Source organism: Hetaerina americana, unplaced genomic scaffold (genome assembly GCF_022747635.1).
Source record: "Hetaerina americana unplaced genomic scaffold, ioHetAmer1.1.p SCAF_2, whole genome shotgun sequence".
NCBI classification, from domain to species: domain Eukaryota; kingdom Metazoa; phylum Arthropoda; class Insecta; order Odonata; family Calopterygidae; genus Hetaerina; species Hetaerina americana.
The window spans coordinates 82,594,895-82,621,748 of NW_027286763.1; the positions used below are offsets into that span (position 1 = coordinate 82,594,895).

At 36.7% G+C, this 26,854-nt stretch overlaps 2 protein-coding genes across 4 annotated transcripts in view; one reads left to right on the forward strand and one right to left on the reverse strand.

Annotated features, from left to right (window-relative positions):
* eIF2Bdelta (eukaryotic translation initiation factor 2B subunit delta) overlaps nucleotides 1-4,499 on the forward strand; it is a 35,565-nt gene extending 31,066 nt beyond the window's left edge. For both annotated transcript variants that reach the window (XM_071585644.1, XM_071585645.1), the window contains one exon: nucleotides 4,019-4,499. In XM_071585644.1, coding sequence (XP_071441745.1) covers nucleotides 4,019-4,236 — 218 coding nt within the window. In that variant the 3' untranslated portion in view covers nucleotides 4,237-4,499. The remainder of the gene's footprint in view (nucleotides 1-4,018) is intronic.
* A 6,181-nt stretch (nucleotides 4,500-10,680) lies between these two features.
* Nucleotides 10,681-26,241, reverse strand: pAbp (poly(A) binding protein). 2 transcript variants are annotated; one of them, XM_071585647.1, is made up of 14 exons: nucleotides 25,995-26,241; nucleotides 25,722-25,902; nucleotides 25,446-25,639; nucleotides 25,260-25,376; nucleotides 17,736-17,897; nucleotides 16,910-17,026; nucleotides 16,316-16,510; nucleotides 15,021-15,236; nucleotides 14,635-14,785; nucleotides 14,413-14,526; nucleotides 13,965-14,110; nucleotides 13,429-13,536; nucleotides 11,903-12,007; nucleotides 10,681-11,585 (listed from the first exon to the last, which is right to left on the reverse strand). In XM_071585647.1, the coding sequence occupies exons 2-14, from the start codon at nucleotides 25,885-25,887 to the stop codon at nucleotides 11,517-11,519; spliced, it is 1,860 nt and encodes a 619-aa protein (XP_071441748.1). In that variant the 5' UTR covers nucleotides 25,888-25,902; nucleotides 25,995-26,241; the 3' UTR covers nucleotides 10,681-11,516. The 2 variants fall into 2 exon arrangements, with proteins under 2 accessions (XP_071441748.1, XP_071441749.1); XM_071585648.1 differs by having other exon boundaries at nucleotides 16,913-17,026; nucleotides 25,995-26,240.
* Between the last annotated feature and the right edge of the window lie 613 nt (nucleotides 26,242-26,854).

The following is a 26,854-nucleotide window of genomic DNA, read 5'->3' on the forward strand; positions in this document are numbered from 1 at the left end:
AAGTAGTAGTATTTAGGGGAGGCAACCGATAGCTGAGATCATTTGTGCCATAGGGGATGGACAGGAAAGGATGAAGGGTGGAGAGAAACCCGGCGTCGGCATTAGCCTACTCTTTACAAAAGGCGGGTCCACAGCTTAACGTCCCATCCGACGGACGGCGTACTTACTCAAAGTGCCCTCAAGAGCACCTCAAGTAGGGATGGAGATACCTCTGAAAAATATTCAACACCGCCGGGATTTGAACCCAGGCCCTCTGGGTGGGAAGCCAGTACGTTAGCCCCCGCACCATCTTGGTGTATCAGTCCTGGGTTGAAATTGTTCCCATGATTTTCTTGTCACAGATGCTTGGCAAAGTGAGATTTCGCTAGGTCACATGTCCTAAAGCAGCATTCATTTTCCTCTGCTCATGTGTTCAATGATCTTCCCATTTAGCCTATGTAGATTGCACTACAGTTCTTACAAGTTAACTTATAAATGCCACTTTTATTCCTAGTTTTCCACTTTTTCTTTCATAGTACTCGTGAATGATTTTAGGTTCACATTCTAAAAAGTTATCTGAAATTGTTCCCTAGGAAAGAGGTTGGCCATCTTTGGTGAAATCAATCCATAATAAGGGAGTCTACACCATAAGTAATCTTTTGCATCCATAATAACTGGTTTAAACAAAAGATTGATTATTATAAGGGAACATTTTTTGTGTAGTATTTTTTCTATTAAATCTTCTTTGTATCCATTTTTTACTGCAATATCTTCTATCATCTTTAGTTCTTGAACAAAATTACTTTTAGAGAGAGGTATGTATAGCAGTCTATTTAGCAGGAAATGAAAAGTGGATAACTTTTGAGGTATGTGATGGTGGTAGTTGAAGGGGATGATGTGGTTTGTGGTGGAATTTTTATGAAAGATCGCATATTCAAAACCCAGTTCCCTTCTCTATGCTGTGATATCTAGAAAATTGAGTTTCCCATTATGTTCTTTCTCACATGTGAAATTGATTTCTTTGCATTGTGAATTTAAGGTATTCACAAAATTGTCTTGAATGCCTTTCAGTGCTTTCCATATTGCAAAGATATAGTCTATGTAACAAAACCAACAGTGATGTTCTTTGTAATAAATTAGGGACTGCTGAATAGTTTTTCTTCACAGTTGTTCATGTGAAGGTCAGCAAGGAGTGGTGATAAAGGAGACCCAATTGTCTGTAGTATTCATTGTTGAACTATTGTTCCGTTAATAGCTTTATTACTGATTTTGCTTGATTTATTTGGACCCTATGATTCCCATCAAATCATTCCTGATAACATTTAGGGTTTGGCAATGTAGGGTACTATCAGGGTTTCCAGCTATTTGATTGATGCAAGTGAAATACATCTTTTATGGCCATGCTCATGATATTTTACATAGAGTGAATTTGAATTAGGTCTTCATGGAGATCCTACTCCTTTTTTGCAGTTGCAAGAATACTTAGTGATTCTGTTTTCATTTCATGATAGTTAATAACAATGTAGTAGTCCTTAGAATTTGGATGAATAGATGGCTGAAATAGCTATAAAATCACTTCTTCTTCTGTATATGCTGTAAGCAAACGCGCACAAAGTGAGATTATATTGTTTTGATAGATGGAATAGATATTTGTAACTATGGAAACTTTGCTTACAAATCTTTAATTTAAGCAAAGGGGGGATTAGGATGGTGCAGTGGCTATCCACAGGCTTCCCACCATTAGAACCCAAGTTTGAATCCCAGAGGCAGTAGATTTTTTCGGTAGTATCCCAATCTCTACTTGAGGTCCTTCGTTGAGCACTTTGAGTGAGTGCGGCATCCATCAGATGGGACATTTCACTGCGGATTCCTTGGTGCCTTTCAACAAGAGTAGGCTAATGCTGACCCTGGGTTTCTATCCACCCTTTCTTTCCCATCCATCCCTAATGGTGCAAATTACAATAGCTGGCAGTTGCCTCTCCTAGAACTACTACTTTATGCAAAGTTTTGTCTGTACTGATGGGCCATTACTTATGTTCATGTTTGGAAGTACAAGTATCTATTAGTTAGTACTCGTGGAAGGGGTTAAGTCATTCCTCCTTTTATCTCAATCGAGGCGACAGTGTGTTCAAGCACTCTACATAAATAATGTGTATGTTGAAGCCAAAATATAACCAAAATTCTATCCTCACAGTTGTGCAATTACCAAAAGTGTATTATCATGCTGCAGGGTTTTCAAACTATTGTTTCATGAGACAGTAGGGGCTTTTACTACCCATCCAAAATAACTTCTACTGAGTGTGAAATTTGGTGTATGGAGAATTTTGCCACTTGGGGAAGCACAGTAGCAATTGTTTCTGTTTCCTGCACAATTTTAAAGTTTAGTCAGGTCTGGGGTTCCATTTTGGCTGATGTTACGAAGCTTGACTTTAGAACCGTCCTCAGGGCAGATGTGTGCCAGCTCTGCATTTAGGCTGTCTTATATACTTGCACATATGGCCGGCCAGTCAGGTGACTTTTGATTGGTCTATGGTGGAGGGAAAGATGTTGGAACCTCCCAATTGATGGCTATGGTGCTGTTCTTTTCTTTCCTTCTTTAACCTTCCGCAGCACCGGTTTCCACACATTGCTGAGGGAATAGACGGAATCTATATTGAAATTCTAACTCCCCATTCGTATTTCAATAGTTTCTTTAATAACTTGGTCCCAGTAACCAACAGAGTGGGCAAGTAACTTTGTTCCATCGAATATTTTGGAGTGGCTCCATGCCAATGCTCTTCAGCGATGGCTGATTTCTCCGCCTGCCCCAGCCGTTGGTGTCATTTCTGTTCCTTTACTCATCTCATTGGTCCACCGTGACTATCCAATGCAAATGTTTCTACATGCACACGACCTGGTGTATTATGGACAGCCTTGATTTTGTGCTAATATTCTGGATGTCTTCCCAGATACCAAGGATACATATGGCAAGCATGACTATTGGCTTCTTTTCTTCGTGCGTGGTGCACACCCGAGGGTTGAACGACTTTTTAAGGGCCAAGGAAATATCGCATCCATTATATCCATTTTGGTGGAAGGTTGTTATGAAGTGGCTTGTCTCACCTGGCAAACTGTTCTTGTTAGCCATGGCCCTCTCTTGGTGGAATAGTGTGTTCAGCACTGCTCACTGCTGGGTGGGATGGTGGCTCCTTCCATTAAGGTACAGGTACTCGGTAGGAATCGGTTGAGCGCATCCTTTCAATGTGAGCAAATCACAAAGGTGCCATCAACACAACAGTAGAAATGCTTTTGGGTGAAGCAGAGCCAAGTTGGCAATGGCTGAGGAGAGTGAAGATCCCATGGCCACTCCATCAGCTTGCTCGAAATATTGTCCATCGTACATGAAGTAGGTGGATGCTAGCACAAACTGAGCATCAGTATGCATCACCCAATAAAATTCGATGGAACAAAGTTACCTGCCTATTCTGTCGGTTACTGGGACCAAGGTTTTAAAGAAGCTATGGAAAGATGGGATGGAGAGTCAGAATATCAATAGAGATTCCAGTTATTCCCTCAACGTGTGGAAATTGGTGCAGCAGAAGGTTAGAGAAGGAACAAAAATCACATAGCACCATGGCAACCAATCAGGAGGCTCCAACATATTTCCCTACACCGTGGACCAATCATGACCTGTGGCTGCATCTATATTAAATGGCCAAAATGTAGAGCTGGCACTCATCTGCCCTGAGGGCAATATTCAAGTCGGGCAACAAAGCATAGGCCAATATGGAAACCAAATATTTGCAAATACTATATAGGTAGTATCAAAAGTTTACTTTTCCTATTGCAAAACATTTGCTTGAATAATGAAGTTCATTATTCTCTAAAACCTCCCAAAGAGTAATTACTAGGAATTATCTTTACCATTACTTAAGAAGTTGGCGTAAGTTTAAATTATCATTTGTCATCAGGGTTTATTGAGCCATGAAGGGGTTGTACATTAAATACCTGCATTATTTTCTCTTCGGTAAAAAAATGCCCTTGCTCTCTCTCTGTCCAGGTGAACCTGATGGCTTGGCACAGCTCTTGGGTGGTGAAGATGGCCCTCTTTCAGATTGGAGATCTATCCATAACCTGACCCTTCTCAACCTCAGCTATGATGTGACACCCCCTGAACTAGTGACTGCAGTGGCTACTGAACTAGCTGTACTCCCTTGTACAAGTGTTCCAGTGGTATTGCGTGTGCGGCCTACAGAGCCAATAACCTTTAGGCACTAGGTCCATGCTGTGTGTGATCAACTAAGAGAAATATAAATATTATGTTGAAACTTTCAAAAAACTGATATTCACTTATTCTATCATGTTGCAAATTTAGTGTACAGCTGTCATGTGTTATCAGAGGACACAATTTTTAGTACAGGAAGGAAGTGTATTGATGCTTTTGTCTTATTTGGTTTGGTTTTTCCTTGTCACACTAATTAAATGATGCCATTCAAAGTTAGTTTTGGTTGTTTCATCTAATAAACCCAACTTCAATGCTACTGTTTTCTTAATTCTGTAGTACTTTTTTGCACATCTGGATTCTAATAGGTTGAACAAAATGAACTTGGAATAAATACAGAAACCCCATCCTTTCATCCTATTCATTGAAGAATACTCGAATTTAGGTAATAATTGACCAAATGTGCCAACATGAAATTCACAAAAAGGAAATATTCATAGAAAAATTGCTGATATTTTAAAATGCCACATCACTTCATCCCATTTTTTTTAGTCCAAAATTATACGTTAAAATCTGGTATCTAAACGTATGCTTTCCAGTAGTAAGAAGTTCCACTTGCCTGATTTTCATTTGATGTACTAAATGAATGAACTTGACATTCCCATCATGGAAAGTGATAAAATGAAAGGAGAAAGTTAAATTCTGGAAAGGCTTACCACAAAACAGAGAAGGCAGATAACTAAACTACCTTTTTAAGTTTTCAGGAAGTAAATCAGGTAAAAGCGAGTGAAATCAACTGCCTATCGCCCTTGGGGATGAAAAGCTGGCAAAAGTGAACGTTTTGTTGGACTAGGATTACTGAGTAAGGGTTCACATGGTTTCTACATCTACATCAATACCTTGCGAGCCACCAAAAAGGTGTGTGGCCGGGGGTGCAGCACCAGGAGGAAAGGGAGGAGGGGGTTAGGGTTTTTCAAATATAAGGTGGGGGGGAACCTGCAAAAAAAATTATAAATATACTAGTGTAACCATGCGCAGTTGCTACCTTGTAGGTTAATACTTATTATGTCAAGCCAACTAGTGGGGGATTTCGATTAAAAGAATTCTGGTCTCTTATTCTTCTTGGAAAAACTGACCTTTTAAACCTGTCAGTCTTGCAGTCTTGTCTCTCTAATCTTATATTTGTGATCCCTCCGCCCGTAATACGTCGGGGTTCATATTATATTCTTGATGTCATCGGAAAAGGACCCATCTTTAAATGTTTTTACTAAGTTTAATCTATATTGTAAATGCCGCTGTTTAAGGGAATCCCAGTCTAAATTTTCTAGCAAAGTAGTTACGCTACTGCATTGGCCATAATTTTTGACAAATCTAGCCCCCCTCCACTGAACTTGATCTAATTCCGAAATCAAATTTATCTCTTGAGGATGCCATATACTGGCAGCATTCTCTAGGTGGGGCCTGACTAGGGCAAGAAAACATAGTTCCTTCACTTTTTCGTCACATTTACCCAGCACTCTTTTTACAAATCCCAATTTTTTATTAGCATGACCACATATATCTCGCATGTGCTTTCCCCAGGTCAGATCGTGAGTAATTGTTACACCCAAATATTTTAAGGATTCTACCCTCGCGATTTCTGTTTGTTTCACTTTGTAACTAAATGGGAGGGAATTACTCCTCTCCCAAAAATGTATTACTACACATTTTTCAAATTTAATTCCAATTGCCATGTATCGCACCAAGTCTGGATTGCATTTAGGTCGTCAGCTAACGTGATTCTGTCTTTGCGACTTCAAATGCCCCCATAAATCACTGCATTGCCAGCAAAAAGACAGGGCCTGCTATTAACCTCGGTACTGAGGTCATTTATGTAAATAAGAAACAAGAGGGGGCCTATGACACTTCCCTGTGATACACACGATGTGACCTTGACAGTATCGGATGATACACCATCCAGGATGACTGTTTGAACACGATTTTTTTTAAATTGTCTAATCCAGCATATGATACTCCTGTGTATTCCATAAGTTTCCAACTTTATGAGTAACTTGCAATGAGGGACTTTATCAAAAGCTTTTTTGAAGTCTTGGAATATCGCATCAACTGGAATATTACTTTCACCGGAATTCATTATATCACGAACAAAGAGTGTGAGTTAAGTTTCGCAGGATCTACCTTTACGGAACCAGTGTTGTTATTAATCAATTAATCTTGGCTATCGAGGTACCTCATTATGGAACTAACAATGATGTGCTCAAGAATCTTGCAGGAGATGGAGGTGAGCGATATTGGCAGGCCTCCTGGTCTCCAAGTTTAAATATGGGTGTTACAGAAGCCATCTTCCAGCCGCTTGGCACGCTTTCTTCTGCTAATGACTTCTTAAATATTATATTAAGATAAGGGGCAATTTCAGATGACAGTTCTTAATACACGCGCGCCGGTATCTCAACAGATCCCGGAGATTTGTTGGGCCGATGTTTTTAAGGAGTAATCTATTCCACGGGTGGAAGTCGATTGCTTGCATTGGCTGCAGAAATTTTTCGGAAGGTTATCTCGTATATTCTGGGAGTTTCTGATGACCTTGGCATCCCTAGAAGTTATATGTATCGACTTGTGACCGCAAAGATAAGCATGAGGGTGTGCAAAGTTGGTGCCGCTTGTACTAATGTATGAATAAAAGGAAACTTGCACGCGGATCTGACCAGAGCTTCTCGACCATTCCTCAGTCACCCTACAGCCCTGACATTGCCCCAGCAGGCTTTTTCCTCTACCCCCATCTCAAATCCATGCTGAAAGAACATCAAAACGACTTGGTGAAATCATTGCAAAATCTTCCCAAACTAAGACTATGAAATCACCACAGAATAATCAAGATGGAAGTCAACACACAAATTGCAATCTCCATACTTAGAAGAAAAGTGGGGTAAGGGCGAGCACTAATCCTGGTTCTGGAAAATAACTTTACTATTATTTCCTTGAAAGGTTTCTCAACTTCCACACTGATGTAAATTAACCATTAGCATTTAGGTAATTCCTTCCGCATTGCCATTAAGGAAATTTCAGACAACAGATGCACATAAAATTTAACCTATGTGGTCCAGTACATACCTTATCCTGCAAGCAACTTGAACCTAGTGGCCAAGACATTGAAGTGCCAGTCACTGTGAATTTAACATAGGCTGATCAACCTGAATCATGAACCAGAAGTAGAGGGCGGTGAGATGAGTGATAACCTACCAAAATTAAGGTTGGCAAGAAGGCACGACATCCAATGTTGGCACCTCACAAAGTGTTAGTCTCAGATGTGTATACCTATCTGGTTCTTGCTTGGAATGGTGCAGTAACAATTCAATTCAAATTTGGTGCATTTAGGAATCTGGCCACGATGCTTTTTCTTAGAAAAACAATGCCTACATTCCATGGGTGTTTGAAGCATTCTCAGGATGGCCACCTGACGTAATTACTTCTAGTAAAGAAAATGATTCAAGAAATATATTCCCAACCTATTCATTTAATATCAATTTATGAATCAAAATAATTTTACATTCAACCACATTCAATTCTAAATTGCTTTAATGTACACACCAAATACTTTGTCTCTTGGCTTTCGCCATTAACTTGCTTGCTCCTGTTTAAATAAATGACCAACATTAAAATTGGGATAAGTTACCACAAAAAAATTGTTATGGTCCCAAGGATGAAATTACATTTGGCATCAGGAAGCATAATATATGTAGGTGATATTTTCGTAACTACATTCCTCCTCATAAGGCATTCAGACTTATTTCAAGCGAAGATTCTCATCGATGTGCAGGAATTAAGCCTTGCACCTGCCATGTCAGATGACACTTTTGCACCCCATTCAAAATTTAAGCAATGCAACAAAAATACATATTAAAGCAGCTGGTACAGCATCTGTTGCAGGTAAGAGCAAATTATTTATCTACTATTCATAACGAAAGTCATTGACTAGTACAAAAACTAAAAGCTTAAAGGAATTATCTGCATTCATGCTGATTTCTCTACAAATTACAATTTATCGTTTTACGAAAAGGTCACCTAGATTATACATACTTGGACTTGATTTTTCCTATGGCAAATGAAGAAATTATCAGGGATTATTAAACATTACCCAATTTTCAGGGAAGGCAAATTTTTTTCTACCTTCAATGAAAAACAGGCACATTGGTGAAGTGGGAGGGCGACAAGTACATACAGATACCCACCAAGGAGAAAAAACAGATGAATGTTAGACGCATGAAGTTGATTGGGCGAGCATGATATTTGTTTCAAACAAGTAACAGATGTTCAGAGGGCTTACGAGGAATTCATTGAAGAATATTGTCACAATTGCATTCTAATAATGAAAAATATGAACACACTTGTCTCAGCACCAATTTCTTGCCTCCCTTTCAATCAACCAACACAAATGAGTCATGTCAATGATAGGTATTAAATTTCAGTACTTGGAATGTTAGCTTAGTGTATTTTTTTAAGATGTTGCATTGATGCAAATTTGGGAAATAAGCACGAAAAACCAATATATTTAGAAATAGAAAGTTATCTAAACATTCTTGAACTGCAGTACATTATCTGATCGGCATAATTTGTTAGATTATAGTTGTTAAATTTTTTTCAATGCAGTGAACTTATCTAAGATAAATACACTCCTGAAACCCCTCCTTTTCAAATGAAATTTGAATGTTACCGGAAATGTGTTCACAATCTATGTTATTCAGATTTTCAGACAAAACCCCAACTTCCCTCCTTCACTAAATTCTGTAATTTTCTAACATAAATGGCAAAAATGTGTAATTTCACTCCTACCACACACTAACGATTGGTATTTGCATCCTCTCATTAAAGCTCTCTGGTATAGGAGAATGACAAAATAAGGGTGCCAACAAGTAATTTCTGAAAAAAATAAAGACATTTTCCCATTAAAATGTACGTTTTTAACCATTATAAAATCCTTTATAAGTAACCGGAGCAAAATGTAGCACATGAAGACCATTTAATCTTTAGCCCAAAATTGGATTCTGAATAAGCATCTTTTCAAATGGTTTTTACTTCAAAATATCTCAGTTGGTGCAGGCATTCAAGGTACACAACTTGATATAATTCATAATCTATTTTAATGATAATTGTTGAAAAATCATAATATTGTCTTGATAAACTGCACACTGTATACATGGTAGAAAAGCTTAAAATCAATAAAGATGCTATAACTGAAACCTTTTAAGTAATTAAAAATATTTAGCATGACCATTTACAGCATTAAAAACAAATTTTAACAATTAAATGGGAATATTAAACATCATATATTGAATTCAGGAATGTCTCCCTAAATCATTGTTCCTGAAAACTGGGAGGACTGGGATGCTTAACATGTATGAAGACTACAAATTAGGTCAGCTTATCAAAATGAATTCTCCAAAATGTTTTACCGCTACATCATTATAAGGTCCATTATCACAAAAGAATTAAAAGCAAGGAATTATTTGCAATTCACAAATTATATCAATCAAGCCTTCAATGGTTTACAGTTATTCCAATACAGACATTGATTTAACATGTAAAACATTGATGAAATAAGAAAAAATAAGCTTTAATTATAGACCCACAATAACCTCCACAATTATCCTTTTTGAGTAAAAATAGATAAAGCACTAGAAGAAATTATGCATAAACTCATGGAATTATCCTTACAATTGGCAAGAGCCTAATTGAAAAATTGTATGCCTAATCATAGCCACACACCCTACTCACTAGTTCTGTTAAAATAAAAACTTTATACTCCAAAAAGTTTCATAATTTGTTGATTAAATCACCATTCCCATCCAATATTAGCTTTCCAACATAAAACAAACTACTGAGAAACCATAAAAGAAAAGTCAACATACTAGGCAAGAAGACATTAGAGATTTCTAACAGGCTCATTAATTGTGAAATACTAATTTATTAGTATCTAAGAAATCAAACGACTCACATAAAAACACCACTTCAGAGTTTCAATGAAATGGAACTTTAAAATGTCAGGAAGAAATAAATGTCAATTTACGAAAATCATATTACCTAACACACACTAGAACCCGAATTATCTGCACTGTATTGAAGTTGTACAGAAAGGACAATCCCATCAAAACAATAACTGTCTTAAAATATAATAGAATAGCAGTAATAAAACGAGGTCGTAAAATATTTCTAGACTGTATCACCTACTTTGATCATTAATAAATGGTGTTACTCCCCCCACTGCAGCATTTTCTTCCAAATTTGGCAATGGCCTTCTCACGAGAAGCCGATGCGGTACAAAGTAAATCTATTCTATTGCTTGACTTCCACAAAAAACACCATAACATCAAGGTGGTGCACCACTCTTAGAGCTAGCTGATGCTTCCCTCATAAATCCAACCACCTGTGTTATAAGTGCCATGATAATAGGGGTCCCACTACAAATACATAACAGCATCTTATTATCAAAGTGAAAAATAGTATTCAGTTCAGAAATGAAAATTTTTAATTCAGAAACCCTGAAATCCCACTTTTGTTTACATTTTACCCATAACATGTTTAATGTGACATTAGAACACATTACCAAAAAAACTACATACCTACTTATGGATTAATACTTTAAATTTTGATCAATTACATTCAGCATATATGTATGCATTTTTAGGCTTGCAGTATAAGCCATATTTTACCGTTTTTATGTATTTTAAAAATCATTTATCAAGTCAACTATAATTAAGTTAATGGACCTTTGATTAAAACATGCCAAATATGGCATCAAAGGTCAAAATCCCAAGTTTTAACGTCTAACTTTGCTTTAAAACAAAATGGATATTGATGGTTTGTGGAGCAAAGTAAATGATAGTCAAGTAAGAAAGTGCTGGTCTCGACAATCCATCTGACACTTAAAATTCAAGCAGCACTTTTCGTCCTCCAACATGTAGAGGACGGGACAAATCGTGTAAGTTGACCTATTTCCAACCCCATCCAACAAAACTTTCATTCACAACACAATTCGAATAAAATGACCTTCCTCTCTTTGATTTGGTCATACATGTTAAAATTATGATGTAAAATTCCATCAGCAGATAGTAAACAGCATTACTTCCACGGGATTATGAATGCTCACATGTTAACGCATCCTGTTTCAGACATATATTTTTGTATTTTTCATTTAATGCCTTTCCTCAGATTATCTACTAATCATTCCGATGAAAACCCTTATAAAGAGAATTTCCTTTTTTTTAGATTGTGTGTGCAGCTAGTTATTCTCGGAGACTGTTGCTACTGACATTTCCATCTCAACGTGGTTCAACGTATTTTAATCCTTCTTCACGAGTGAGGCCTGCTTGGCCTGATGGGCTTGAAGCACAGCCACAGCTTCCTCAACCTATTGGAATGAAAAAAATTAAAGTAAAAATACTACACACAGCACGGAAGCTGATAAAAAAGATAGCACAGAGTTTTGCAAGGCTCTCCATAGCAGTTCATTTTATATGATAATTTTGAAATTTTATTTTTTTCCAAAGATAAAGTTAACCGAATTCGAGCATGACATACCAGCAACTGGAATTAACTAAAATTTTTCATAACTTATGCTGAAATGTTTTAAGAAAGGTTAAATCTCTTAATCATTATAAAACTCATTGAGGATTCCTGGTAGGAAGATTAAGCAGGCAGTCTAGAAGTAGGTAAACCTATACTGACCTTGGCTTTCAGTGACTCATGATGCTCCAACATATGCAGAAGCTCCGAGTTGTCTATCTCGAGCAACATGCCAGTAATTTTGCCGGCAAGGTCTTGATACATTCCCTGAAAATACAGATTAGCCATGAAGTAATGATTCTACGCAACAACAATCATCTAATTTTATAATCCAAATCAATGGGAAACTTAGATAAACCAGTATAAGGATAAGTATATGATAAATGTGCCTTGAAATATTAGGCAGAATATTGAAGCAAGCCATGGATCTAGATTTACAGCAGAATCTCAATATCATGAAAAATCACAGCCATAAAAAAGCAAACATTACACTAAGTTCTCATTATTAATGATGGCAACAATCACGAATTAGGTCATTTCAATGATTTTCAGGAAGTAGCAGACTGTGGATATTTTCCATCATAGATAGGATATTATACCCAGGAAACTCTTGATACACAATCTTCAGTTATAACCTCTGCCATCATTTATATATCACAGATTGAAATGAAATTCCAAGAAAAATATTGCTATGCACTTGACAGGTTCAGATTTCTCTGTTAAAGAAAAATTTCACTCCCTCAAGCTGAGCCCTGAAACTTCCCACAGAGAAATTAATTATTTATCACATATTGTTGTAACTGATGATTTTCATGTCCTGCATTATTGTAGTAGTAGTTTTAAGGGGAGGCGACCGACAGCTAAGGTCATTTGCGCCATAGGGGATGGACAGGAAAGGATGAAGGGTGGATAGAAACCCGGCGTCGGCATTAGCCTGCTCTTTACGAAAGGCGCCAAGGGGTCCGCAGTTTAACGTCCCATCCGACGGACGGCGTACTCACTCAAAGTGCCCTCCACAAAGCACCTCAAGTAGGGATCGAGATACCTCTGAAAAATATTCAACACCGCCGGGATTTGAACCCGCGCCCTCAGGGTGGGAAGCCAGTACGTTAGCCCCCGCTCCTGCATTATCATATTGAAATAATTTCTACTACAAATTTTAGTGGTGAACATTGGTGACTACAGTAGTTCGATACCATAAACATGGCACATCATTGACTGGGGATTATATATTTACATCTTGGATTGGGTTGAGAATGTGACTTGCATCAATGCAAATATTTTACAATTGGTAGTTCTTTTCAACTTTGTAATCAAAATAACATTAAGCCATGAAGTATGTTGTAATGCCGATTAATGTTGTAGTAAAAAATTACGTTATCTAAATTGGCTAACATGGTAATAATGAGACATAAAACATTTCTGTTGATGATTCAAACAAAGATTAGTTCGCAAATCCCTGAGAGCTAACTAGAAACCTAAGCTCCTAACTTTCAATCACTCTTATCCCTTCCTTCGTTTGAAATTTTTGTTAATGCCATTACCTAGCAAGCAGTGTTTTAACACAAATAAAATCATTATGAGCAAGTAAAATTTCCCCTAGACCTCGTATGTTCTGAAGGACTTCAGTTTCCCCAACTCTGATTACCACTGATTAGGACATTTTTCAACATCAATTTTGAACAAACCTGAATAAGAGGGAAGAGACGCTCTCCAAGCATTTGCTTTTGATCATGGTGAGACGCAGCTGCAAGCATGGTGGCAGTCAGCGGCTCTTGTCCTTGAATGTTAACCGCCTTGAGGAGTAATAAGAAAGCATTGGCATGTTTACAAATGAAGAGTTCATCATACTCAAGAGGTAGGAAATAAATACTAACAGTAAAGAGCAATTGGACAAACATGGCAAGTACAAATTAATTTATTGGTCAGAAGAGAACAGCCCTTTTCTGTTAAGTGATAAGATTAATAAGATATGACTCATTAAAAAGATAAAACTGGGATGAGACAGATAAGACAGGGATGAGACGTCATGTCTGCTGCCAAAACTTCAATTTTAAAAAATAAGCTTAAAAACTGTTTATTCTAGGGCGTTAAATTCCACCGTAAGTGATAATGCAGTCAAATTAGTCAAGCTGTTCAAAGTAAAATTCAGTCATTCAATTTCAAACATCTAAGATTAATCAGATGGGGCTCAGAAACCTAAACTGTAGTTCTAGTTACAAACCTGCTGTACAGGTGGAGGTTGTGCCACTGGCATTTGCTGAGGTGGATTGCGCATGTTTGGAGTGTACTTTATGCTTGTTGGGCGACCCTGTGCAGACACAGTCGGGGCACCCATTGGTCGTGGTGCTGGAACATTGGCACCTCCAACTGCAAAATAAATTTCACAATGGTCAAGTTTTGACTTATGACATCCAATTAAGAGATTACCCTCATAGATAATACAAATTTGTCATGAATTTCAGCATATTAGAACAAACATTCATTCTTTACCAATATATCTTAAAACAGAGGCAAAAATATTCAAATTAGTTTTTCATGATATTTAATTTGATCAACTCCCCAGCTCCTTTTTTTTATGAAAATGATCAAATCAATCAATACTTCTCTGTCCTTTACAAATAAGTGGCACCCATGAATGCTGTAACAATACAATTTACTCTTAACCTTACCTCCTGCCTGTTGTCCCGTGATTGGTCTGGCGGAGAGGGCACCACGCACCGAACCTGGCTGAGCAGTGGGAGTGCGGGGTGCAGATCGGTAAGGGCCTTGGACACCAGGGAAACCTGTAAATGATAATAACAATCACATTACACCAGCAGTAATAAAACTGCTTCATATAACTAACTACTCTGATCCTCTAACTGAGGTGGTGAAGAGATCCTGCCACGTACCAGAAGCAACTTGAGCAGATGGACGAACTTGTGGCTGTGCTGGCCAGCGAGGAGTTGCCCTGATTTGAGCAATCTGGGCAGGGTTGTAAAATCGCTGCGGCTGTGGCAGAGTTGGAACAAAGTACCCAGCACTGTTGGGCTGGAATATTTGCTGTAATGAAAGTTGAAGAAATTATGTAGAAGGTTAAAGTTTAAGTTAACAAAAAATAAGACATTTAAAATGTATAAAATAATATTAATAGTATTTTGATTGAAATGTTTCAAGCAATGTAAGAGAAATTGAACTTTACAAACATATAACAGAATGACAGATTGCTTGCCATTAAAACTGAAGATAGCCAATGAAATCTTTAAAATTCTAAAATAATGCTTTCAATTTTTCTCACCTGACCCATTTGCTGCATTCGCATATTGGCCATTCTCTGCATGTACTGAGAGGCCAAATGAGCCTTGCGATCTTCCTTTCGCTGGGCCAAGGCCACGTACAGAGGTTTCGAACCCACAATGCGACCATTCATCTCTGTAACTGCTTTGGTTGCTTCCTCGGGTGATGAAAAGCAAACAAAACCAAAGCCCTTGCTCCGACCTTCTTCCAGCATCACCTGAGAAAAATTAACAAGAATCAGACAAACAAATTAAACACATTTCCTAATTTGTTCCACTATCTCAGATCCAAAAGTGAGAAATTTCCTTCATCCAGAAGCAGTTTTCACAGATGTGATCCATTTTCAGTTAAGTCAACAAAATAATCAAAGCTAATAAAAAACAACAAATAGCATAGTTGCTAGCAGCATGGCTGCAGAAACTGTTGTCATCGAGAGACAACCTGATGCGGATAAATGCCCAGAAGCATGGAATAATAAGGATAAATGCTGCAGAAACCATTTGAAAATAATGAATGCTGGAGAGAGATATTTACACATTAAGAATTTTCAATAGTTAGCTCCAATAGAGCGATGTTCTACAAACTATCTTCACGACAAGACAAGTGTCGACAGAAAAAAAATTACCATGATTTACTTCGCATTAGCGTAACAAAATATCAAGTTATCAATAATTGAGCAAAAAATGGAGCAAAACTAAATTATTCCAGTTCTAAAAACACATCACTATCTGAAGAATAGCTCTTGCTACACCATTGATTTGGTTTTTGATCCAGCAGAATACTGTCATTCGTGGATATTAATGCATTTATATCCAGGATCTCACATTCGGCAGTCTTACTATTAGTGTTGACATATAGTATTCATGCAACTGCCAATGATGAAAAGAAAGGCACTTGCACCCACTTTGGTGAGGGCTAGTTTTCACCACTGGTCAGTTGATCGGGAAAGTCAATCAAACTGTATACTTTTTGAACGGTATATTTTTTTATAAATAACTTCTCAAGTTTGCCACACACAACAATTTTCATGGTATATGCGGGACATGCAACACAAAACATTAAGTGCAGCTTCAGATGCTTACTTTAATGATGAAAATTCTAAGCACATAGCTATCATACTCTCTCCCGACTTGGGAGGTTTTCTTACCCCTTTCAAGGAGTGCCTCATGCCGAGAAATTCTTTTTTCTGACATGAGAAAAAATAATTTTTCCAAATATTTATTTGCACACATTTTAAAAATCACCTTTATTCCTTTCACCCCTACACTTAATTTCAAAACAAAAACTTGTTCTCACCTTTGCACTTGTTATGGTACCAAATGGAGAGAACTCTTTCCTCAGACGTTCATCATCAATGGTGTCATCCAAATTCTTCACATAGAGATTCACTCCTTGATAACGGTTCAAACGCTCTATCTTCAGCTGTTCAAACCTCCTCTTTAGTTCTTGCTGACGCTCTGCCTTCTTCTGAGCACGACCAACATACAGCAGCTGTAATTAAAAAAATTCAAAAGAATGAAAATAACCATTTAAAGCGATACCATTAAAATACCATTGACACGCATGATGAATGAATTACCGGGTGAATTCTAGTTTAATCATATGATTAGTTGCCTCAGGTGAAATCAAGATTCAATTCAATAATTCATTCAAATACTCACGCAAACTAGAAAACTGTACTCAAAACAATGCTTATCAATCTACAAATAATTAAAGACTGCTAAATTTACTTATGCAAAAGCAGTATAGTACCATTAAAAAAATTATGGAAAGATTATATTAGCTAATTATTTAGCCTTTAACTGTCAATTTAATGCCTAAAGGTGGTAATCAAAATTAAGACAGCAATAAAAATATATTAGTCCATTGAAAACTGAAGATTAATACTACTACCTTCCCATTCAAATCTTTTCCGTTCATTTCATCAACTGCTTTCTCAGCTGCCTCTGGTTCTTCAAAAGCCACAAATCCAAAGCCTTTAGATTTACCATCATCTGCTGTCATGACCTACATGAGAAAAACCTTGGTTAATTGATTGACATTCTTATAAACATTACTGCAGATTTAACAACTTTAAAACATCACATAGATAGCATAGAAAAGTGTCAAACCACACTTTGAAATAATTTTCTAGAATTTCCAGGTTCAAACTGCCTCAGAATGAAACTCAAACAAAAGCATCTATTTGCCGGCACATCAGACACCTTTTTTACTCTAAAATACACTTTAAAACAGAATGCCTCTCAGGCACAAGTGCATCTTATGGGATGGGAAATACCATAAAAGTTTTACGGGTTTCAGAATACAATAGCAATCAAAACTACTTAATACAATATGCTTTTACATCAGCCATGACTGTAATTTAGAAGAAACATTTGGACATCAGCCCTGATATATGGCAAATGACCTTCACAATAATTGTGTAATAATTTACAATGAATCACTATGTATCTCCACCATGATATACAATTCAGGTTACACTTCACAGTGAAAAAAAAATATCAACCTCATATGGTCTCCTAGCTTTCCTAGGTCATTCAACATGGGTTCATTCAAATAAAACTTTTTCCAGAAGAGAGACAGCAAACACTTCTTTTAACGAGTTATTAATTTTAAATAAAAAGTATAGAAATAATAAAGGAAAAGGAAATAAGCTGATTACATCAATTACAATCAAAATATGAATGATATTTTTAACTTTTAAAATCAAACTTGCCTTGTGACTGGTAATTCTGCCATACTTCTCAAACATCTCCCTCAGCCTTTCATCATCCAAATCGTCAGCAAAATTCTTTATATACACATTGGTAAAGCGCTTGGCCTTCTCTCCCAACTCCTTCTCTCTCTCCTTACGTGGGATGAACTTGCCAACATATACCTGTTCAGTCATAAAGAAATTTCAGAACAATTACACAGAAGAAGTTAAATTCATTGGACAAGTATTATGCATCAAAAACCTCAAAACAGCACGTGGAACCTACAAACTTTTGTGTACATAATAGAACAGTGAATGGAAAACAATGAAAGAGCAATGGAATGGAAGAATGGATCAGTGTGATAGCATGATCTGATTGAAATGTTTTTTTTTTCATGTCAAGTAGTTTTTGGAAACTTGAAATAATACCACAACTGTCAAATGAGCTTAGCTAGCACATTATTTCATTTTAATATTGATTTATAATACTTTAAAAACATCAAAAGAAAATAAAATCATTGGAAAACAAGCTAAGCTGGAAATTGAATGAATGTTAAACTCTAATAGCCGTAAACAGTTCTGTTAACTGTTTACGGCTATTGGAGTTTTACATTCATTCAATACTACTAGCCGTAAGAGCTCAATTCTATCAATAAGCTGGAAATGCTGCAACAAGTGGCCACAAATGTGGAGACTAACTTTTCTTTTACGTTGAAATATAGCAATAACTAGGAATTCTCCTAGCAGTCACTTGCATGCAGCATTGCATGCAAGTGACTGCTATTGCAAATTTGTCATGCAGCATTGCATGACAAATTTCTCGAACTAAAAGCTAATTTTATCACAGCTGCAAATCATTTCATGAATTCTTAATCCCAACAAATATACTGCCATTTACCTTGATTTGTCTCCTCAGTAATTAACCTGTGTTTAATTAACCTTAATGGAACGAAAGGAAACTTTAGTTCATGGGAAAGAGTGGGTCCTGCTGGCCAAATGAGAACTTTAATTCCCACTTCACTTGAGCTGTCTTGCACTCCTATGATGATAGTTGGAGTGCATGGTCAGGTCAGGACTATCTCTTTGCACATGCCCCTTTTGATGCACTGGGCCAAACCTCCCTTATCTGGGCAGTATCTAACAACAAAACCTGGACTCCCGTGGCTTTGAACACCATCTCCGGTGAGTTAAGATTTTTTTTAGTTCCCCTCCTACCTCGATGGTCGAGCTGTTCACTCAGAACTGTCCCTAGGGGAAAGCATTTCTTTGACCATCCAGATTCTTTGGCTGATTTATTATTCACTATTCAATTTATTTCGGTATATTCACTATGTTTCATAGTTAGAATTTCTTCTTCAAATACCTATAAATGTCTCCAACTGAATAAAATTTATTTGCACATATATTTTTGTATTTATTCTATGCTCTTTATTCAGTGGAAAATCAATCTCCCACCATCATGGATCTCAAGAAAAAATTACCCAAAAGAGGAACTTTTTGCTGAGTGTTTCCGACGCACAGATTACAGACAACAATGATAGCTTTGAGGAAGAGGACTTCGGGATCGATCAAGATTTAGCTCAGACTCGCTCCAAGTAGTGGGCTAAAAAGTTAAGGAACTACGTATTTCAACACCCATCCATTTTTTTCTGGTAATGAAAAGTTAGAACACAACGAAAGCTCCTAATATAATGGCAAGTTCCTCACCCATGACATCACTTCTTCACTCATATTTACAACCAGACATTACACCTAGTTTTTAAAGAAAAATTAATTTCAATCTTCTCCAGAACCCAACATACAATACACAGATATATATGAATTTTTTGGCAATAGTAATTCAAATGGGACATGATATCTGAGATTCCCTAAAAGACTATTGGATACAATTGGATCAGTTTTACTCTCCTTTCCATTGTAATGCAATGGCACGCAATAGGTTTTTACATATTCTGTTTTTGACATTCCACAAACAATGGCAATGAACCACAAAGGAATGATGAAAGTTACAATAGACTCTCGCAGATAAGATTTTTTACATTCTAAAGGAAAATATTCTAAATAGGCCTTCAGGGTACCTAGCAGTGGACGAAATAATTGTGTTATTCAAAGGCACAGTGATTTTCAAAACAATACATTCCAAAAAAAACATAGGTTCAGAAGAAAAATATATGAGCACTATGACTCAGTCTAATATACAGCAGATATGACTGCTAGCCTAAAAAAAAGACAGACAAAATGCAAAAAATGACATTACAGCCACGCATGCCACTGTGAATGCATTTAAGAGGAGAATGGAAGGAAGAGGGCACAAGCTTATCGAAGATAATTCTTTTTCTTTCCCGGAACTCTCTTATGATCTCAGGAAAATTGAAAAAAATCGCCGAAGGACAGTTAAGAGCAAACCAAATTGGTTTGCCAAAAGAATTTTGGGATAAGAAACAAATGAAATGCGGAGATGTATAAGCAATATGCAGAAGATATCTGATGACGATTAGTTTGAGAGAGGAAAGAAATGTCCATATTTTGACAAACATGCATGTGCCACCTGAAGAGAGCTTTTGTGATTGCCAAGGGAAGCCCTTAAACCTGTAGTTTTAAGAGACTATAACAAACATATGGAGTACGTCGATAAATGCGACAGAATGGCTAATAGGTATTCCAGAAGCAGAAGAACCTGGAAGGGGATGAAAAAGTTATTTTCACCCCATTGATCTTAACTATTCTGAATTCATGGAATGTCTGTTTCTGTGAGAAGTAACATGAGCCATCGACATTTTCGTTCAGCTCTTGTAAGAAATCTTTTGGAGAGAAATCCCTCTAGGGTACCGAACTTCTTCTCAAAGAGATCGTTCTGCTGCTCTTTCCACAGACATTGTTTACCTTGACGTAAAACTCCATTTTTTGCAGCCAGTTTAATTTAAAGCTTGTTTTCCAATGCTCACAAATGCAATGTAGACCTCTATGGAGTTGAATGTTTCCGGAATGATAAACAAATTTAGAATAATAAGAATTTGAGACTATTTTATGGAAATGCTTATTTTTTGTAACCTAGCATTATTTTCATGTTTTACAACATTAGAAAAATATAAAAAGAGAACTGTTCTAAGAAACAATATATTTTCTTCTGTTCTTACTTTACATTAATCTCTCAGCAAATAGATGAGATCGAGGTGTGAAAGTAAATGACTGCCGAGTTAAATTTCAATTCCCGAAAACGCTCTGGCCAGAATATCCCACTAAGGGAATTGAAATGCTGTGTTTTAAATGTTATTTTTTTGGCCAGCAATCCCCAAGTTTGCCTGCCAATGCTATCACAGAAGTCACATCGACTTGCACTTTAGTTTCTTTGAGGGTCCACAAATGTAGTCATACAGCAAACTTGCAACTAAGTTAACATTTTTCCTATAAGGAATTCCTCATTACCATGCCATATTCCCAATTTGCAAATTAAACTCTCGAATCTTTTCAGTAAGTTTGGCTCTTTTCCACATTTTTTGAGAAAATAATTCCAAAATTCCTCATCCGAGTTGACAACCTGATATTCACTGCATTTTATTGTTTTTTAAAAAAACTAATATACAAGATGATGATAAAAAAGTAAGTATATGCCTTCTTCACTTAAGATCTGCAATGGTTTAGAAACTATCAATAGACAAATGTGTATTGTGAATGGTGAAAAACAATGATGAACTAACTATTGGTACTGCTATTACACTTATGTGTTGATCTCTTATTTCAGTATGAGAAATTGTTCCTTTTGTTCATTGCAAGGACTCATTATTCTTAGTCTATTGGATCTGCAGGTATTAAGTTTGTGCTTATATTATTATTCCTCTCCTGAGCCATTTTCCATAGCCTCTAAATTGATATTTTTGTCCCCATTTCCGTCAAATTGAACATTTCACGGCATGTTATCTTAGTTCATGAACAACAGTGAATGCTATATCACATTGGAACTTTGTTCAGGGTGGTCAAATTTCCGGAGCATCTTCAACCATTTTCTTTTCTATCCAACACTTTATATTTGAAAGTCAGGGAATGTGAACACATGGGGGATTGAGGCAATTTAGATTACAGAAATGCTTAAAGGCCTACGGATGGGTTACCACAGTGATTAGGAGCAGGGATGAATAAAGCAAATTTCCTGCAAATTGATTATCTTCTCATGGGCCACCAGAAAACATGTCTTAAGGCAGGTTGTTAGCTAAAAATATTAGTACTTTATCATCATAAAGTCCTCTACTTGAAAAGTATCAAAAAATGAAGTGATTTTTCATTCGAATTATTCTGCATTTGTGACTTCAGATTGATACATCTGGATGAGACAGTGAACCAAAATACTGAATTCCCAAGAATTAAATCTAGATCTCTCTAGCAGTTGCCTCCCAACTTAATTTCACATTTTAATGTTCACCTTCCATTCAGCCCAACCACGCCAAATTCATTCTACGAAAGCACACACTTTATATGATATAAGAGTCCTTCCCCATATTGAAGTACTCCATTAGCAGATGTAACCCTCAATAGATAGAATGTTCATCACACAATTTATCTTATTTGCCTCTACACTACTAGGTGATTCTCCAGCTTAGGCACGATGACTGATGACAGAAATGAATCAATGAATGTACTAATAGCCAACCACATACCACTGTTGTGAATGGTCACCAGGGGTCCAAGGTAAGATTTCCTCTTCGACAAATATTATGGAATATCCATTGCTTAATTTGACAGAAATAAAGCAGTCCAGAAACTGCAATAATATTTTACCAGGCCTTTATTCACTTTTTTACAAACGTAGAAAAACTTAAATTTCTTGACATCTTAATTTTATTTTAAATATACCTCATCCATTTCTACGAGTAATTAAATACCCCAGAAATTGGTCTTTCTTCTCAATGTTGAGGGCGCTCCTATTAAACTCTATTAAGTATGTGTTGACTTCTAGTACAGCGGAAATGCACATTTCCTCCTAAGAAAATGAGACAATAATGACCAATTATCAAACCAGGGGAGGGAAAGGTTTGATTCTCTGTAGTTTGGATAACTTGCGAAGAGCTAGGTTAACAATTACTGTTTCAAAGATCTGCTGTGAAATGCACTGCTTTACTTAGTTTATTGTTAAGGCAAAACGTTTCATACTTCCAGACAGAAGTAGTAAGACCCTGTTTTCTTGAGTAAGAGAACAAGATATTTCTAACCTCTACATTTAATCATTATGGTCCAGCAAAAAATATTTCATGTATTAAATATAATGAATCGTAGACACTTACTTCGTGAAATTGACTTCTACTTGCTTAACAAGATGCACCTGACATTATCCCACTAAAAGGATATGCAATGTAAATATATTTTCAACCATAGATGAATTGTTAAATTCAAACTGATGATTAACAATGTACCATCAAACCTATCACCAATTTTTAATGCCACCGTTTCCTCTTCTCCTAAACTTCACTTCCCCTCCCCACAAATGAACCATTTAAACCGAACATTTAACCCCATGCCTTATACATGCAATAATACCTCTCACTGGCATTCAAGTCACATGCCACTTGATGCTAATTTTGTACTATTGATAAACATGTGAACTTAATTAGTTCATTCGAATAAATAAAGTGTGTAATTTAGCTTTTTGCATCATAGGTTTCCAAAAAATTCCAATAAGACATGAGCTTCAAATTTTGATATCATTCTATGTTGAATAACTTTTTAAAGTAAAAAAACAATTGGAGTAATAGTATAAGTATTTAGGGGAGGCGGCCGATATCCAAGGTCATTTGCCCCATAGGGGATGGACAGGAAAGGGTGAAGAGACACCCGGCATCAGCATTAGCCTACTCTTTGCGAAAGGCGCCCAGAAGTCTGCAGCTTAACTGCAAGCTGCAGAAAGTCCCATCCAACGGACGGCGTACTCACTAAAAGTGCCCTCCACAAAGCTCCTCAAGTAGGGATCGAGATACCTCTGAAAAATATTCAACACCGCCGGGATTTGAACCCGGGCCCTCTGGGTGGGAAGCCAGTACGTTAGCCCCCGCACCATCTCAATCCCCAAACAATTGGAGAAGGGATGCTTGGCATACCCCATGGATGTTGCAATAAATAAGCATTGCTGATTAACACAAAGCTTTGAGAGACCGAAGTTGCTATGCAAATTTCCAACCCATACATTCAGAATAAACATATGGTATAACTTACAGAGTGTAAGCATTGACTAATAGCCATAAATTTATTTTTATTCTGAAATAGTACTGCTTTTCTAGAAATTACTCCTGGGTTATGGCAGCTCAATTTAATTGGAGGCTCATAACCCATGGCTAATTCAAATAATGTTTGTGCATTCTCGATTATTGTTGGATAAGCAGTGGTCCTTTTCATGGTTATTTGAGGGTGTTTCATGACTTTAATACAATTTTAAGTTTACAGTGATCCACTTTAGGCCAAAGAATGAAGATGCAGAAATGAACTCTGTACACTGTATCATAAATTAACCACACAACTTTGAAAAAAATTCATTCTGTGTTGTTGAATTAACACTTGAGAATAGAGCCGACAACCATGTCATATCAAAATATCAACGCGAAGTTTTTACTAAGACATCAAAAAATTAGTCTAAGATTGGTTGCTTATGGTATATCAATTTTGTTACTAAATTCGATCGATAAAAAAGTTTGTTAGGAGGGTTTAAATAGGTTTGGCAAGGGTACCAGTCGTCTTCCGTTCTTCCCTTAAATATTTCCTTGCTCTTGGTGAATGGCTGTTGCAGCCGCATCTTTTTCTCACCATGCAATAGCACTGGAAAATGTTACCATGTCAATCTCGAGACATATCTTACAATGTTTTCATTATACCAATCAATTAAATGAACACTTTTGTATTTGAACAAATTTGTACAACGAGAGTTGTTTAAGTTTTATTAATCTCGCACGAAAAAATAAGTTAAAACCTCAACTGTATCAGTTTCAAGTTAATTGTTTTCGAGGTAAGCGAAATTGTTTACTCCCGACTATATCTCCATAGCATGCATTTTGTTTACCCAACACGCGCTACTTCCCCCTCTCTTCAAACATCAGTATCCATGCTTTCAATTCTCTGTCCCAGTAGAAAACCGCACAAAGCAAGTCTGCTATCACTTCAATATGGACAATTTTTTCGTCGTAGTCGATCATGAAAACAATTCCACCGGCACATTAAATCAATGCCTAAAAATCCTTTTCAAATGTGAGATATGGGTGTGGTTCCTTGGAGTTGCCTGTACTCCACTCACATTTTCCACTCATTGGGTAAATCAATAACACCACCCACTTAAGTCCTACTGGTCTAAACATGGGGAATCTTGACAATAAAGCCAAAAATATAATAAGACTCTTTTCAGCATTTCCGTGCGTAACGGCATTCAGGTGTCGCGAAACACCAAATCATTTAAAGAAACAAAATCAAGACACGCCCTGGAGCACCACTATTGGTAGCACTCTTGTCACAGATCGGTCTGGTCGATAAAAATACCTTCCTCTTTTCAAACACCCAACAGCAATGTCTTACCTTCTTTCCGTTCAACAACATTCCGTTTACTTTATCGATGGACTTGTTGGCTGCTTCCTCCGTTTCGAAGTGGACAAACCCATAACCCTTGGAACCTCCCGTTTCATCGGTTGCAACCTATTCACAAGGTCAGATTAGCGAACAATAGTTTGATTGACTTAATTTCAAAATATTAAAAAGTTTTACCTTGCAACTCAATATGTTACCAAAGGCGGAGAAGGTGTCGTACATGGCTTTGTTGTCAATGCTTTTGTCCAAATTTTTAATGAATACATTCCCTACTCCCGACTTTCGAAGTGACGGATCTCTTTGTGACCACATGATTCTGATTGGTCGATCTTTTATTAAGTCAAAATTCATTGTATCGAGGGCTCTTTCCGCTGTAAAAAATAAATAATATTCCAGCAATTGTCAACCTTATAAGAGTATAACACAAACAAAAACAAGGCTCGTGTATCATACCATCAGCTGGTTGCTGAAAGTTGACGTAGGCGTATCCCAACGACCTACGTGTAATCATGTCCCTACATACTCTTATTGAAAGTACTGGGCCAGCTGTCGAAAATTTCTCAAACAACAAGGCCTCGGTCACTTCCGGATGCAAATCTCCAACATATAATGAAGCCATTGAATTCTGCTATTCCTAAAGGAGTCGGAAATATAAACAATATTGTTAACATGCATAAAATGATAAACATATCAATCTAATAACAACAATTAACCCATTCAGCTTACTCAAAAGTATCTCGAAGTGGACCACGTTGAACGTTAGCAAAACACACACGCAGATGGATTACAAGCAACTTGTTACCGATTTTCTAACTTTTACGATTTTTTTGGATTTTAAACTTTTCTAATTTTTTTGGTTTTTTTTTTTAGAGTTATATCACGAAGTGAAGTTAGGTTGTGTGACCTAATTACTAGACACACAACCTCACGTGAATTAACCCTAACCTTTCTGAGGAAGAGGCGGAGAAAGTAGGCCGCATGTTGTATATATACTTAAACAATCACTCACTTCCGCGCATAGCAAATAGTACACTTTATTTTGTAAATTTCCACCACTAAATAATTTCTTTCCCCCAAAATATTCTCCTCAATTATTTAAAATATTTTTTGAATTGTGTGAAATTCATAAACATTCCCTCATCTAAGATATTATGTTTTTATCAATTTTTGAGGGAAATTCATCGAACATTGTTACCACGTGATCCTATGTAGCGTCTCACCCAAATTTCATTTTTCATCAAAAGGTCAATGAATAATTCAGTGTCACTTTGCATTAAGAAATATTATTTAATAATTTATAAAGGCAAATGTGACAAACTTATTCACATGAGATTAATTTGTTTTGATGCTAAGGAACACGTGTACCTTATTTTCAAAAATATAAATTTTTGCACCAGCAGGGAATTTGTCTGAATTGATAATTAATTTTTATGGTGTTTCTTTTCAGCCCAATTACCACCATTTGAGCATAAATAGAGTTTTCGAAGCATAAGCAATGATTGCTGATTTTGATAATTCAATATTGTGATGTCATTTTCAACATTGAACAAATTTTTATTTTTGCCTATACGTAAGGGGTAACCACA